The sequence below is a fragment of the Oncorhynchus nerka genome, linkage group LG13 (assembly GCF_034236695.1).
Source record: "Oncorhynchus nerka isolate Pitt River linkage group LG13, Oner_Uvic_2.0, whole genome shotgun sequence".
Taxonomy (NCBI): Eukaryota; Metazoa; Chordata; class Actinopteri; order Salmoniformes; family Salmonidae; genus Oncorhynchus; species Oncorhynchus nerka.
Window position 1 is genome coordinate 74,196,080 of NC_088408.1, and position 15,554 is coordinate 74,211,633.

Here is a 15,554-nt window from a genome sequence, read left to right on the forward strand (position 1 = left end):
ATGTGAGAGATTGAGATGTGTGTGGAAAAAGAGGTTGATTGTTGGGTGAGAAGCTGACCTTGATAGCCTGGCCGAAGAAGCCCTTGCCCAGCACTTCTCCGTGGATGAGGTCACAGGGGCGGAAGATGCGATGGGAGCAGCTGCTGGAGGAGCGCAGGGATTCGGAGCGCCCAATGTCCCGGGTCAGGATAGGGTGTTCCTTAGGGGAGGTTGGCCCAGGGGACTTACAGATGCTGTTGCTACGCCTTCCATTTACAGAGAGGGACAAATGTCAATCAGACATACGTAGATCAAGAAATACTGGAACAAACTATAAATAACTTTGTATCTCTCCATTTCTGCCCCCAATGATTAGACTCTCTCTCCTAAGGTCAGCTGGTTCAGCTGTACCTTAGAGACCTCCTCTTTAGGGTGCCGTCATCCACCACGTCTGTCCTCTCCAGAACACTGTTAGAGGGCGAAGACAGGCGCATGCGGGAGGTGGCGGGGACCCCCAAGCGGTTTTGCGAGGACCCCAGTCTGAGCCTGTCCAACCGCTGCCTGACTGGATCATACTCTATGAGCAGCTGCAGTGTCTGACTGGTCCGATGGATGAGGTCCTCCACCTAAAAACACCAATGAAAATACATAATCTGCTTGGACAAAGTCCTCTCTGACATAGTAAGATGAGCACGCAACACTAATGACAGAGGTATTGGTATAAGGCCCATAGAACACGGGATGCAATTAGAAGAACCAGGCAGGGTTCCAATGAGAACAGGTTCCGGATTCCTGACCACCCGAAGAGCTATCGAATGGACTTATACAACATGACTTGAATGGAGCCAAAGAATTTGAATTCGAACGCACCTTGTGGCAAACAGGAAAGGTGGGAACTCAAATTAAATCAGTGAATGCACCATTGGAATGCACATGGTTTGGTAAGGTGGTGTGGTGAGATTGTGTTGAGTCCTTCCAGATGCCATCCTCCCCAACTAAAGAATGTTTAAATGAAGGCAGAATGGACAGAATGCAAAGATCATGTTCTGTCTTCAAATCACCTCATATTAGAACGTGGCTATGGGCACAGCCAAACAATGGAAGTGATGGATTTGACTTCCGCTTTACTTACCTACTACAGCGGGCCGGTGGCAAACTTGCTAGAGTCAATTATTTGAAGGAGTCAATTTATAGAGTCTAAAAGTCAAGTAAACAAGTGTAAGTGTATATGTAGCCTATTTCATTCACGTTCGCTAATGTTAGCTGTCAGTCGCTCTGGATAAGAGCGTCTGCTAAATGACTTAAATGTAAATGTTAGCTAGACCTACTAGTAGTTCTGTTGTGATAATTACGTTAGTGGTGTTGTTTAAGAGTTAAGGGCCAGCCACCAAGCCAATAACGATAACTATAATGAGAAACTATAGGCTACATAACTATAAAACGTTGGTGAGCCTGTACAGGAAAGTTTATCATTCTAATCAACTGATCAACGCATCCTACTGCACACTGCCTATTAATAAGGGGATAACACAAAACCATTCATGAGGTCTCTTAACGCACAGATACTGGTTCACACCATTCAGTGCTGTCAAGGTGTGTTTTGTCAGTGACAACTGCAAATAATACTTCACTGTACATGTAGGCCTAACAAAAAATAATATAACCTGTATTTAAATGTAGTAATCGACAACAAACGCCATTTATCCTGAGCATCTATTACAGCATGTCATTAACTCATTGCTCAAGTGGTTTGCAAGTGATTTCGGTTTTTCTAACGGTTGTCAATTCCTTTGGGTCTTCGTTTTCACTGTGCTCAACTAGGCTATGCCTGTGCAACTACACTATATATACACGAAAGTATGTGGACACCCCTTCAAATTAGTGGATTTGGCTATTTCAGCCACACCCATTGCTGACAGGTGTATAAAATTTAGCACACCGCCATGCAATCTCCATAGACAAACATTGGCAGTAGAATGGCCTTACTAAAGAGCTCAGTGACTTTCAACATAACACCGTCATTATATGCCACCTTTCCAACAAGTCAGCTCGTCAAATGTCTGCCTTGCCCCAGTCAACTGTAAGTCCTGTTATTGTGAAGTGGAAACGTCTAGGAACAACAATGTCTTAGCTGCAAAGTGGTAGGTCACAAAAGCTCACAGAACGGGACCGCCGTTCTGTGAAAATCCGTTGTTCTGCCCCTGGAGAAGGCAGTTAACCCACCGTTCGTTCCTAGGCCGTCATTGAAAATAAGAATGTGTTCTTAACTGACTTGCCTAGTTAAATAAAGGCATAAAAAATATATATATTTTTAAAAAATGTGCAAAATCGGTGCCCAAAAATACAGATTTCCGATTGTTATGAAAACTTGAAATTCCGATTAATCGGTCGACCTCTAAATGAGATGTTCAACTTTTGGTCATGTAGTGTATTTACAATGCATCAGTGCAACAATGTTATCATTACCGGCCCAAAACGACCACACTAATGCACTTTCTCGCCTCAACTTTCCCCGAAATGCATGTGCTGTACGCCTGTTTTACATTCAGCAATTAGTAAAAGCAAGCCTGCTTCTTTCCCTGAATCGGTTATTGGGCTTAGTATTAAAAAGTATTTAAAAAAATATCCTATAGCTTCCCTGGGATTTCATGAGAAGAGGAATGGCCTATTCTTCCACTATTGATTAGGCATAAGCCTACATTTTTAAGACAAGACAATTATTGTACCCGGGCTACAACAACACAGTGCAACAAGAAATGTATTGTCATTCTCAAGTGAATATACAATTATTAGGTTGTAAACTGCAGTGATGTTGGCAAATTTGAACAACCGCTTAAACATCCTGTTTTGTTTCGTGCCCAAATAACTGCATAGACCTACAGCCTAGGCCTGATTATGAAACAATATGGATCAGTTTGGGTCTATTCTCCACAGTTTAGAAGGACAAGAAAGGTACATTAGCAGGCCGCTCATATGGTATATTTTGTCAGGATGTAACCTATCGATGTTAAGATAGGCCTACTATAAGAAAATATGTGATTCTCCTTTCAAACTCCCCGACCGCTAATGCTGTAGCCTATTTTACATTCAGCAAGCAAGAGCAAGCGCGCATCTCTCCTCCTATAAGCTATAAGTAGGCAAAAAAAGACAAAATAAGTGTCCAACCACATTCTGTAGTCTGCTTTTTCCTGGGACTTCACAAGATGTAAGAGGAATCGCCGTGGCAGCGGAGGCCAGGTGCGCAATTGTGCAACAGAACAAAGACAGAGGCTAGAAATGTAGCCTATAGCATAAGTAGAAGCGTATGCATATTATACCATAATTCATGAGCTCAATGTTAGGCTTAGTACCGCAGTGTATGTCCTGCCAATTTACACAGCGAAAGAAAAATAAGTTGATCCTGAAGCTGATCCCGAAGCTGTGCTGAGTGTGCTCCCTCCCAGTGCCTGGGAATGCAGCTGGAAAAGCTACATTATGTTTCAGTTTTTAGGGACCTAGGCTACAACATCAGAATGTAATGAAGAATATTATTATTGTTTTCAATTGAGTACAAAACTCTAGTCTAGGCTGTAAACTGCAGTGAAAAGCCTATGTCATTTGAATAACCAGTCAAATGCCCCGGTGTTTTGAACGCATAGCAGTATTCATTTACAAATAACTGCATTTATCCTGCCTGGTTGGGTAACCAATTATGGGGGGATTTCTCTGCAGTTTAGTCAACAAGGTCCAGACACATAAGGCCAGTGATCTGTTGTATTTTGTCAGGATGTTTCGGCTAACAGAAACATGCTAATGCAGGGATTTCTAGTGGCGCACAAATGAATTATGAATAATATGCGAGCGAGTGGGAAGTTGTATCCATAGTTTCTGCGTTTGGCTTCCGTGTTTTAAAAGTGTTTGAAAATGAGGTGCACAGTAGAGCAACGGTTGCAAACACTTATGTAATAGTCGCGCTTTATAAAACACCACTGGGTTACTACTGAATAGAGACTACATTTCATTGCTTTATTCAAACTACTGAATGTTATGCAGTTAACCACGTAAAACGTCAGTGAATGGTGAAAAACGGGATCATGCAGCTCACCTCTTCCTCCACCAGTGTCCCCACAGTAAGACCGTTGATCTCCAGGATCCTGTCACCAACGTGGATGGCATCCCGAACCTCCGGGCTGATATGCATCCCTCGGACTCTGAGAGAAATACAGCACAAATACATGTCTGTCAGAAGCACCAGTATCAGCATGAACTAGAAGAGAGCTGGTTCTATTGACTAATCAGCAGTGAGCACCTAGACAATACAGAGGTGGGTGTATCTGACTGTCCACAACATCAAGTACATCAATCAACTAATGAGCGACTCCTTTGGCCGAGTCCGTATCAAGACTATAATAACACCACCAAAGTAAAGAGACACGGGATTTAACATCCAGGTTACATAGTCTTATTGGTGATGTACAAACATCTGGGTACCAAGGAATAATGCCTTGTTATTCAGCAAACCTATAATCACAAAAAACACAACACATGACTCATCCTGTCCCACTCAAGTTCTAGACAGTCAGGGGTGTATAGATTCACTGGCTGTGAGTGACAGTTAAATCCACTCACTCTTTGACTTGCACGCTAGCCAAGCCGCTGGCCGCGTCCCCTATGACAGAGACAGAAAAGCCCCTCTTGCTGTTGGTGGCAGAGGGCATGGAGATGAGGGTGACCGTGTGGGGCAGAGAGTCCAGGGACGAGTCGGCTGAACGCTTCTCCAACACGGGTGCCAGGACTACCTGCTTATAGCACTTCCCACTGCACCCGAGAGGAAGAGGAAGAGAGCAGAGGAGAGAAGAAAGAAGGAATAAGGGGCAGTGTTGTGGATAATGATGTTATTAAAGTGTTTACCAGTTGAAAGTGGGTCAAAGTGTTCATCAACGTGTTCTACTTCACCTATGTCATTTGTCTGTACATTGTTTCAAAACAATTGCCCTTTGGGAACAGTAAAGTTTGTTGTAGAAAAATATGTCGAGAAGGAGAGAGCAGGAAGGAGGGGTATGGCGAGAGTCAGACCGTAGAGGGAGCTCAGGTGTGACAGACAATTGATTCATCAGAGAGTCAGACCGTAGAGGGAGCTCAGGTGTGACAGACAACAGATTCATCAGAGAGTCAGACCGTAGAGGGAGCTCAGGTGTGACAGACAACAGATTCATCAGAGAGTCAGACCGTAGAGGGAGCTCAGGTGTGACAGACAACAGATTCATCAGAGAGTCAGACCGTAGAGGGAGCTCAGGTGTGACAGACAACAGATTCATCAGAGAGTCAGACCGTAGAGGGAGCTCAGGTGTGACAGACAACAGATTCATCAGAGAGTCAGACCGTAGAGGGAGCTCAGGTGTGACAGACAACAGATTCATCAGAGAGTCAGACCGTAGAGGGAGCTCAGGTGTGACAGACAATAGATTCATCAGAGAGTCAGACCGTAGAGGGAGCTCAGGTGTGACAGACAACAGATTCATCAGAGAGTCAGACCGTAGAGGGAGCTCAGGTGTGACAGACAACAGATTCATCAGAGAGTCAGACCGTAGAGGGAGCTCAGGTGTGACAGACAACAGATTCATCAGAGAGTCAGACCGTAGAGGAGCTCAGGTGTGACAGACAACAGATTCATCAGAGAGTCAGACCGTAGAGGGAGCTCAGGTGTGACAGACAACAGATTCATCAGAGAGTCAGACCGTAGAGGGAGCTCAGGTGTGACAGACAACAGATTCATCAGAGAGTCAGACCGTAGAGGGAGCTCAGGTGTGACAGACAACAGATTCATCAGAGAGTCAGACCGTAGAGGGAGCTCAGGTGTGACAGACAACAGATTCATCAGAGAGTCAGACCGTAGAGGGAGCTCAGGTGTGACAGACAACAGATTCATCAGAGAGTCAGACCGTAGAGGGAGCTCAGGTGTGACAGACAACAGATTCATCAGAGAGTCAGACCGTAGAGGGAGCTCAGGTGTGACAGACAACAGATTCATCAGAGAGTCAGACCGTAGAGGGAGCTCAGGTGTGACAGACAATAGATTCATCAGAGAGTCAGACCGTAGAGGGAGCTCAGGTGTGACAGACAACAGATTCATCAGAGAGTCAGACCGTAGAGGGAGCTCAGGTGTGACAGACAACAGATTCATCAGAGAGTCAGACCGTAGAGGGAGCTCAGGTGTGACAGACAACAGATTCATCAGAGAGTCAGACCGTAGAGGGAGCTCAGGTGTGACAGACAACAGATTCATCAGAGAGTCAGACCGTAGAGGGAGCTCAGGTGTGACAGACAACAGATTCATCAGAGAGTCAGACCGTAGAGGGAGCTCAGGTGTGACAGACAACAGATTCATCAGAGAGTCAGACCGTAGAGGGAGCTCAGGTGTGACAGACAACAGATTCATCAGAAATAGAGCGATGCTGCCTGTTTCCAATAATATAAATCACATTCCCTAAACGGCCTCTATCAACATCAGACTAAACAAAAAAATTGAACAGAATTAAAACAACTCTCACCAGTACAGTTTGGAGCGCTCCACCAGGGCATAGGTGTCCCTGTCCTCGATGACAACTTTGCAGCTCAGACACACAAAGCACTCTGGGTGATACTTGTATTCTCCGGCCACCTGGAAGAACAGATACAGGTGGGTTTGTCTTTCCCATGGCTTTCCAGCTTCATGGAGAGAACACTGTGCTGTTCTGTACTGTCCGGTGTTGTGTGCTGTCCTCTCTGTGTGGCAGTGGCACAGTCAGTAACACCTGCTCCACTCTTAACCTATCTGGAATATGCTACGATGTCATCCACCTCCCCGGGACCCAAGCCCTGCCTTCTCTAATCACAGCATGCCTCTCACTGACGCTCTCTCTTTTCACACATTAACAAACTCTGAAAGAAAGTCTGGTTCTCTCACACATGTACAACAGCTTACTCATTCACATGTTACTTCTCTATATCTTACACACTCCCAATCTATTGGTCTTGCTCTCATGCTAAATTAGACAAAGTATCCACCTCCTGAAGCAAGTGACACACACACACACACACACACTCCTACACACATGGTATGTGCCATAGAGGAGGTTCAGAGGCCACTTCATGTGGGTTTGAACTTCATTCCTGGATCTGAAGTGATCATGTGATGTTAAGGCTGGGCGAGCTGGAAAATCTAAAATGTGCTCCTGTACATGAGGCCCGAAGAGATAATCTATTTTAACCAGTCAGTGTTAACCGACTTCAATTTCATTGGAGTCTTCAGTCTACAACAACAAAGAGCTGCAATGCTTCTAAAGCTTGAATTCAATTTTGGTTAAAGATTTTGTCTCAAGACCTAAGCTCCTCACCAGATCATTTGAAAACAGGATCATTTCCAAAGAATGTGAATATATTAATGAAAACCTGTAGTCTTTGAAGTGAGATAATATGTTCCATTCTCCCCAGCTCTTCCTTGTAGGCTGCTATGAGTAAAAGTGTTGGGAAAGGATCTTGTTGCCGGTCCAGGGGGCACTAGGATTAGGCTGAGTGATGTAAGCCATGTGTGCGTCTGTGGCTGTGACTCCCTCCCTCCAGGCTGAAGCATTACCACACCGACCCCAGTCAGAAACAGCCTGAAGGAACCCCAGCTAGACACACACAGCTGTGTCATAGTCCATAGCTGGCTGTGTGTGTGCAGACTCTCTCGGCAAGGGGAGGCTAGTGTGTGTGTGTGTGTAGAGCTGTTCTATATTTATTTCTCTATTAATTTCTCCATTTTACCAATTGAAAAAGAACAAAAGAAGGATATTCCAAAGCAGTCTAATTTGAGAGGATTTACAACTGTCAAGAACTGTAAAATGTCTCCACAGCCACAGACAAAAGTAGGCAAACTGAAATGAAAAATGCCATGCGACGATCTCCTCATCAGAGAACAATATGGCATTTGGTGCCATAGCCTGCCCCACAAACACACAACAGCTTTAAGTAGCTGCATGCTCCTCACTACTCTCCTCTCCTGAGACCCAACAGCTTTAAGTAGCTGCATGCTCCACACTACTCTCCTCTCCTGAGACCCAACAGCTTTAAGTAGCTGCATGCTCCACACTACTCTCCTCTCCTGAGAGACCCAACAGCTTTAAGTAGCTGCATGCTCCACACTACTCTCCTCTCCTGAGACCCAACAGCTTTAAGCAGCTGCATGCTCCACACTACTCTCCTCTCCTGAGACCCAACAGCTTTTAGTAGCTGCATGCTCCACACTACTCTCCTCTCCTGAGACCCAACAGCTTTAAGTAGCTGCATGCTCCACACTACTCTCCTCTCCTGAGACCCAACAGCTTTAAGTAGCTGCATGCTCCACACTACTCTCCTCTCCTGAGACCCAACAGCTTTAAGTAGCTGCATGCTCCTCACTACTCTCCTCTCCTGAGACCCAACAGCTTTAAGTAGCTGCATGCTCCACACTACTCTCCTCTCCTGAGACCCAACAGCTTTAAGTAGCTGCATGCTCCACACTACTCTCCTCTCCTGAGACCCAACAGCTTTAAGTAGCTGCATGCTCCACACTACTCTCCTCTCCTGAGAGACCCAACAGCTTTAAGTAGCTGCATGCACTCTCCTCTCCTGAGACCCAACAGCTTTAAGCAGCTGCACACTACTCTCCTCTCCTGAGACCCAACAGCTTTAAGTAGCTGCATGCTCCACACTACTCTCCTCTCCTGAGACCCAACAGCTTTAAGTAGCTGCATGCTGAGACCCCAGCAGCTGCACTCTCCTCTCCTGAGACCCAACAGCTTTAAGTAGCTGCATGCTCCACACTACTCTCCTCTCCTGAGACCCAACAGCTTTAAGTAGCTGCATGCTCCACACTACTCTCCTCTCCTGAGACCCAACAGCTTTAAGTAGCTGCATGCTCCACACTACTCTCCTTTCCTGAGACCCAACAGCTTTAAGTAGCTGCATGCTCCACACTACTCTCCTCTCCTGAGAGACCCAACAGCTTTAAGTAGCTGCATGCTCCACACTACTCTCCTCTCCTGAGACCCAACAGCTTTAAGTAGCTGCATGCTCCACACTACTCTCCTCTCCTGAGAGACCCAACAGCTTTAAGTAGCTGCATGCTCCACACTACTCTCCTCTCCTGAGAGACCCAACAGCTTTAAGTAGCTGCATGCTCCACACTACTCTCCTCTCCTCAGCTTTAAGTAGCTGACCCACTACTCTCCTCTCCTGAGACCCAACAGCTTTAAGTAGCTGCATGCTCCACACTACTCTCCTTTCCTGAGACCCAACAGCTTTAAGTAGCTGCATGCTCCTCACTACTCTCCTCTCCTGAGAGACCCAACAGCTTTAAGTAACTGCATGCTCCACACTACTCTCCGCTCCTGAGAGACCCAACAGCTTTAAATAGCTGCATGCTCCACACTACTCTCCTCTCCTGAGCCCACACAGCTTTAAGTAGCTTTATGCTCCACACTACTCTCCTCTCCTGAGACCCAACAGCTTTAAGTAGCTGCATGCTCCACACTACTCTCCTCTCCTGAGAGACCCAACAGCTTTAAGTAGCTGCATGCTCCACACTACTCTCCTCTCCTGAGACCCAACAGCTTTAAGCAGCTGCATGCTCCACACTACTCTCCTCTCCTGAGAGACCCAACAGCTTTAAGTAGCTTTATGCTCCACACTACTCTCCTCTCCTGAGACCCAACAGCTTTAAGTAGCTGCATGCTCCACACTACTCTCCTCTCCTGAGAGACCCAACAGCTAGACCATTTAACGCAGTGTTGGTTCGGCTGCAGGGTAAGAGAAGGCTGCCAATTCAACCCTGCCAGAAATACTTGGCACTTCGCGTACAGAGCCAATGTGTCCAAAACCAAATAGAAAGGTCCATTATGTGTTTTGCTTACTGGCAAACTTCAGGTTAAAAAAAGATTTCATTTTGGGGCCCACTTTAATCCAGTTAAAGGGAAATGACCCTTTTGTGACCAGCAATTGTTTGTGTTTTCAGAAGTTCTAGTTGTATTTAGACCTGGTTTAATAGGGACCATAACACTGTTAAAATGAAGTTCCATTAAAAAGCACAGCACTCCAACCCCATGCATGGGAATTCCATAGCACTGATGAAACAAGAAGAAAGCTAACCAATATTCAGCCTTCAGCTACACTTTAATAGCATAACCATGAGCTCATGATCTAATCCTGAAAGATGAACATTGATTTGACAAACTCAGTCGAGCCAAACATTCTAACCTTCCCTTAATAACAGATACTTGATCTTTCAAAAACTGTCTCCAATAAACACTGTGGTGGTCTGGTGGCAGACTGGCCGTACAGTGTGGGTAGTATCTGTTGCCTTTCCACCGCAGTGTACTGAATCAGGTGATGGACTGGTTCCAAAACCACTCCATGTTCTCCATTTCCCCCCCAAAGTTCACTATGTGCTGGGGGAAGTGAACTGTGGAGACTGTACAGAGGAGAACAGAGCGGGGCCATGACGGGGGAACCTAACTAACAGAGAGAGAAGCATCCACGATGGGGGAACCTAACTAACAGAGAGAGAAGCATCCATGACGGGGGAACCTAACTAACAGAGAGAGAAGCATCCATGACGGGGGAACCTAACTAACAGAGAGAGAAGCATCCACGATGGGGGAACCTAACTAACAGAGAGAGAAGCATCCACGACGGGGGAACCTAACTAACAGAGAGAGAAGCATCCATGACAGGGGAACCTAACTAACAGAGAGAGAAGCATCCATGCTGGGGGACCCTAACTAACAGAGAGAGAAGCATCCATGCTGGGGGACCTAACTAACAGAGAGAGAAGCATCCATGACAGGGGAACCTAACTAACAGAGAGAAGCATCCACGACGGGGGAACCTAACTAACAGAGAGAGAAGCATCCACGATGGGGGAACCTAACTAACAGAGAGAGAAGCATCCACGACGGGGGAACCTAACTAACAGAGAGAGAAGCATCCATGACGGGGGAACCTAACTAACAGAGAGAGAAGCATCCATGACGAGGGAACCTAACTAACAGAGAGAGAAGCATCCATGACGGGGGAACCTAACTAACAGAGAGAGAAGCATCCATGCTGGGGGACCTAACTAACAGAGAGAGAAGCATCCATGACAGGGGAACCTAACTAACAGAGAGAGAAGCATCCATGCTGGGGGACCCTAACTAACAGAGAGAGAAGCATCCATGCTGGGGGAACCTAACTAACAGAGAGAGAAGCATCCACGATGGGGGAACCTAACTAACAGAGAGAGAAGCATCCATGCTGGGGGACCTAACTAACAGAGAGAGAAGCATCCATGACGGGGGAACCTAACTAACAGAGAGAGAAGCATCCATGACGGGGGAACCTAACTAACAGAGAGAGAAGCATCCATGACGGGGGAACCTAACTAACAGAGAGAAGCATCCATGACGGGGAACCTAACTAACAGAGAGAGAAGCATCCATGACGGGGGAACCTAACTAACAGAGAGAGAAGCATCCATGACGGGGGAACCTAACTAACAGAGAGAGAAGCATCCATGACGGGGGAACCTAACTAACAGAGAGAGAAGCATCCATGACGGGGGAACCTAACTAACAGAGAGAGAAGCATCCATGACGGGGGAACCTAACTAACAGAGAGAAGCATCCATGACGGGGAACCTAACTAACAGAGAGAGAAGCATCCATGACGGGGAACCTAACTAACAGAGAGAGAAGCATCCATGACGGGGGAACCTAACTAACAGAGAGAAGCATCCATGACGGGGAACCTAACTAACAGAGAGAGAAGCATCCATGACGGGGAACCTAACTAACAGAGAGAGAAGCATCCATGACGGGGGAACCTAACTAACAGAGAGAGAAGCATCCATGACGGGGGAACCTAACTAACAGAGAGAGAAGCATCCATGACGGGGGAACCTAACTAACAGAGAGAGAAGCATCCATGCTGGGGGACCTAACTAACAGAGAGAGAAGCATCCATGCTGGGGGACCTAACTAACAGAGAGAGAAGCATCCATGCTGGGGGACCTAACTAACAGAGAGAGAAGCATCCATGCTGGGGGACCTAACTAACAGAGACATACACATTGTGCTGGGGGACCTAACTAACACAGACATACACATTGTGCTGGGGGACCTAACTAACACAGACATACACATTGTGCTGGGGGACCTAACTAACACAGACATACACATTGTGCTGGGGGACCTAACTAACACAGACATACACATTGTGCTGGGGGACCTAACTAACACAGACATACACATTGTGCTGGGGGACCTAACTAACACAGACATACACATTGTGCTGGGGGACCTAACTAACACAGACATACACATTGTGCTGGGGGACCTAACTAACACAGACATACACATTGTGCTGGGGGACCTAACTAACACAGAGAGAAGGTTCAAGTACAATCTGCCATCTTTTAAAGCAACCAGGATGCAGAGCATTGTCGCTCTGTGTGGATGATTACTGCTGTGCCAGTTCCCAGCCCCCATGACCTCTCCTGTACATAAGTATTGACCTCAATCACCAAGGAGATGTTTGTTACAACATAGGGCTTCAACCATCCCTCTAGGGATTCTGCTGAAAGTTGAGGAGAGGGGGAAAAGTGGGTAAAGCTGACAGTTCCCTCATTTGTACACATGGAGAAAAACAGATCCTATTGCTGCACAACCCACTGAGCTCATATCAAAGAACAGTGATTCACTGTGAGTTGGTGTTATCCGAGTGTGGCCCTACACATCTAACATATGAATACAATAGTAATCCTGACAGTGAATTATTCATATATTATCTAATGTACAGCTTTGTCTGACTGTTCACCTTACCAACACTGTCGTCTTTATGTTCAATGAGATCTAAAAGTGAACCAAGCCTGAAGCCTACTGCATTATAATACCTGATACTTTGGATCTTGGGCCAACCTAAACAGCAACCAGGGTTGAAAGCACGGACCAGGTGTGCAGAAGCTCCAGGATCACAATCAGAGTGGGATATACTGATATGTGGAAATGACAAACCATAGTCTCAGTGTCTGACAGTGAGGTGAGGAGGATGGAGTGGGGTGACTCACCATGGCAGGTCCAGTCATGAGCAGAGAACAGCCGTGACACAGCTCTCCAAACTTCTCCCAGTAGTGTTTACGGCAGTACAGCTTTCCATCCTTCTCATAGTACCAGTTGGTCAGGTGGTCACAGCACTCTGAGCACCTGTGGATGGGAAAAACACGTTTACCTCTGCAAGAAATGAAGAGAGAAGAGTGGACATACGGATCCTTTCAGCAGAGACCATATCAAGTGTAGAGCAAGCTGTTTCAAGGTGATTTAGAGGAGAGTCACTACAAAGCCTGAGTGTATCATTTCAAAGACCTGTTGACAATCTCAAAGGCTTGTGTTAGATTTCTGAAAGATTCCTATTGAGCAGAGATTCCCACCACTCAAACAATGGAGTCTGAGAGATGACATGCAGATAGAACCAATAGGCAATAGACGAAGCTGGAGCAGAATAATTACAAAAAGATTCTCAAAGAAAACAGCATCTGAAAAAGACAAATACACTGGGGACTTAGTGCGAGATCTAAGTCAGTTAATATTGGAAATAGTTTAACCAACACGCAAACTGTTGACCGGTCTGTACACTCTCCCTCAACCAATCCTCTTTACAAAGAAAGTGAGGGTGAAAGTATCCCTTAACGAGAGGCACTGGCACTGTAGACACAGCGCAGCAAAAGCCATTCATCATGTGAGAAATTACACTGGTGAACATGATACCTTCCACTCCCAGGTTGCACTGGAGTGCAGCGGTTGCTTCAGGCCTTTCTTTAGGATGACGGTATCTACTTGTCTCTGATCGCCAGGGTACGATGTAAAGGAAGTAGGTTACCTTGTTCCTGAGACATGTCACGTCTCGTTGGTGTGATCCATCACAAGGTAGGTAACACTGTGAAGAGAGTGACTACACACACACACACACACACACAATGTCTACATGAGGGCTGTGGTTTCCCAGAAGAATAAAGCGATAAGCAGCAGACCTTGGGAAACGCTGATCATTAACCTTACCTAAATACCAGCAACTAACACCAAAGGCTGCCCTCAGCTCTCCCCATCCACAGCCACATTCCAGCATCTTAATGTGTTCCAGTTGTTTCTGAGCATGATGAAGCACCTCTCAGACAGAAACCCTGACAACCCTCTACACAGCCTGGTGGAGGGGGGGATCAACAAAGAATGTGGTGAATGCACTGATTTGTCTGAATTTCTAGTTGAGTAATGTTCATAGAGTTAGGAATGCTGAAGTTGCCGAGAGATCAGGGAGCACCTGCAGGCTGTGATGATACCTTCGGGTAGTTTCACAGGTTATGTAAAATGGCAGCACCAGGTTAAGCTGTGTCAGGCGCACAATCAATTCTAAACCTCTCAAGGAGATTAGTCTAGGTCACTAAACTGGCAACCCACTTACACAGACTCCCTGTGAAGAAGGGGTTGCCAGTTCTGCATATTGACTCATTCATCTGGAGGATCATTTAAAAACCGTGCAAACACACAAAATATACCCCAAAATGTGTGTGCACCAGTTTTCACGCAAAAGTTGCCATTTAAAATGTTTGACTTGAAGTGAGAATGTGCACACCTCCCTGCAAAACTTCAGACCACGCGTACGCACATCTGCTAGTGGTTGAAATATTGTATTGCAAGCTGGCAAGTATTTTGTGCAAATGGGGTATATGATGAAAAGCTTATACATAAAAAACTAACAGAAAAACATCTGAATAAGAATGCAACCATCAGTGAGAACGGCAAACCTATGTGTATTATATTCAGAATCTAAAATAATTCAACATAGGAATCTTATAATTCGACCTAGGAATCATTTTCCTAATTTATTTTCATAGCCATTGCAGAATATATTCCTCACATTTTCTGGCCGTGATGGTTTCATATTCCCAAAGTAGCCATACAACAAATTTGAAATGACCATGCGCATCTCTCATTTAATTGGAACTTGTAGCCCAGTAAATAGACAGGCTATACAGTATGTATTTCAAACTTTGCAATATCATAAGCAGCGGGCTTTATAATACTGGTATAGCGTTTAACAGCTAATCTTTTACATTGAAGTAGGCCTATGTATCAAGTTAAGTTTTTAATTGTCATGTGCAAAAGTAGCCTACAGTGAAATACCTTTCTTGCTCTTTACCAACAACGCAGTAATGATCATCAGTAGTACTATATAAAATGTATTTTCAAAAGTCAAGCAGAACAAAAACATACAAGAAATATTACTAACACTGTAAGTACTGTAATTGCATTTCTTTTTTGCAGCCCTACAATGTTTCAGGATTTGTGGGCGGTCCGTCATATTTAGGTTGGGGAAAAAGTAGATATAAAACATTGTTGAATTCAAACGTTCTGCTGACAGGTCTACGACAATTTGACATTGTTTTCTAATTCACACATCGACACAGTCCTCTTCCAAATACAGAATAAATGAATGCTAAAGATTACAACATTCTGCCAACACAGTAAATAGACCAGTAGCTTATGTAAACATTTTGACAGTAT

At 45.4% G+C, this 15,554-nt stretch overlaps 1 protein-coding gene across 1 annotated transcript in view; it reads right to left on the reverse strand.

Moving 5' to 3' along the window:
* limk2 (LIM domain kinase 2) overlaps nucleotides 1-15,554 on the reverse strand; it is a 41,673-nt gene that overhangs the window by 8,830 nt on the left and 17,289 nt on the right. The window contains exons 3-8 of the mRNA XM_029678224.2: nucleotides 13,064-13,199; nucleotides 6,510-6,619; nucleotides 4,588-4,776; nucleotides 4,064-4,169; nucleotides 391-605; nucleotides 59-245 (exon numbers count right to left, since the gene is read on the reverse strand). Coding sequence (XP_029534084.1) covers nucleotides 59-245; nucleotides 391-605; nucleotides 4,064-4,169; nucleotides 4,588-4,776; nucleotides 6,510-6,619; nucleotides 13,064-13,199 — 943 coding nt within the window. The remainder of the gene's footprint in view (nucleotides 1-58; nucleotides 246-390; nucleotides 606-4,063; nucleotides 4,170-4,587; nucleotides 4,777-6,509; nucleotides 6,620-13,063; nucleotides 13,200-15,554) is intronic.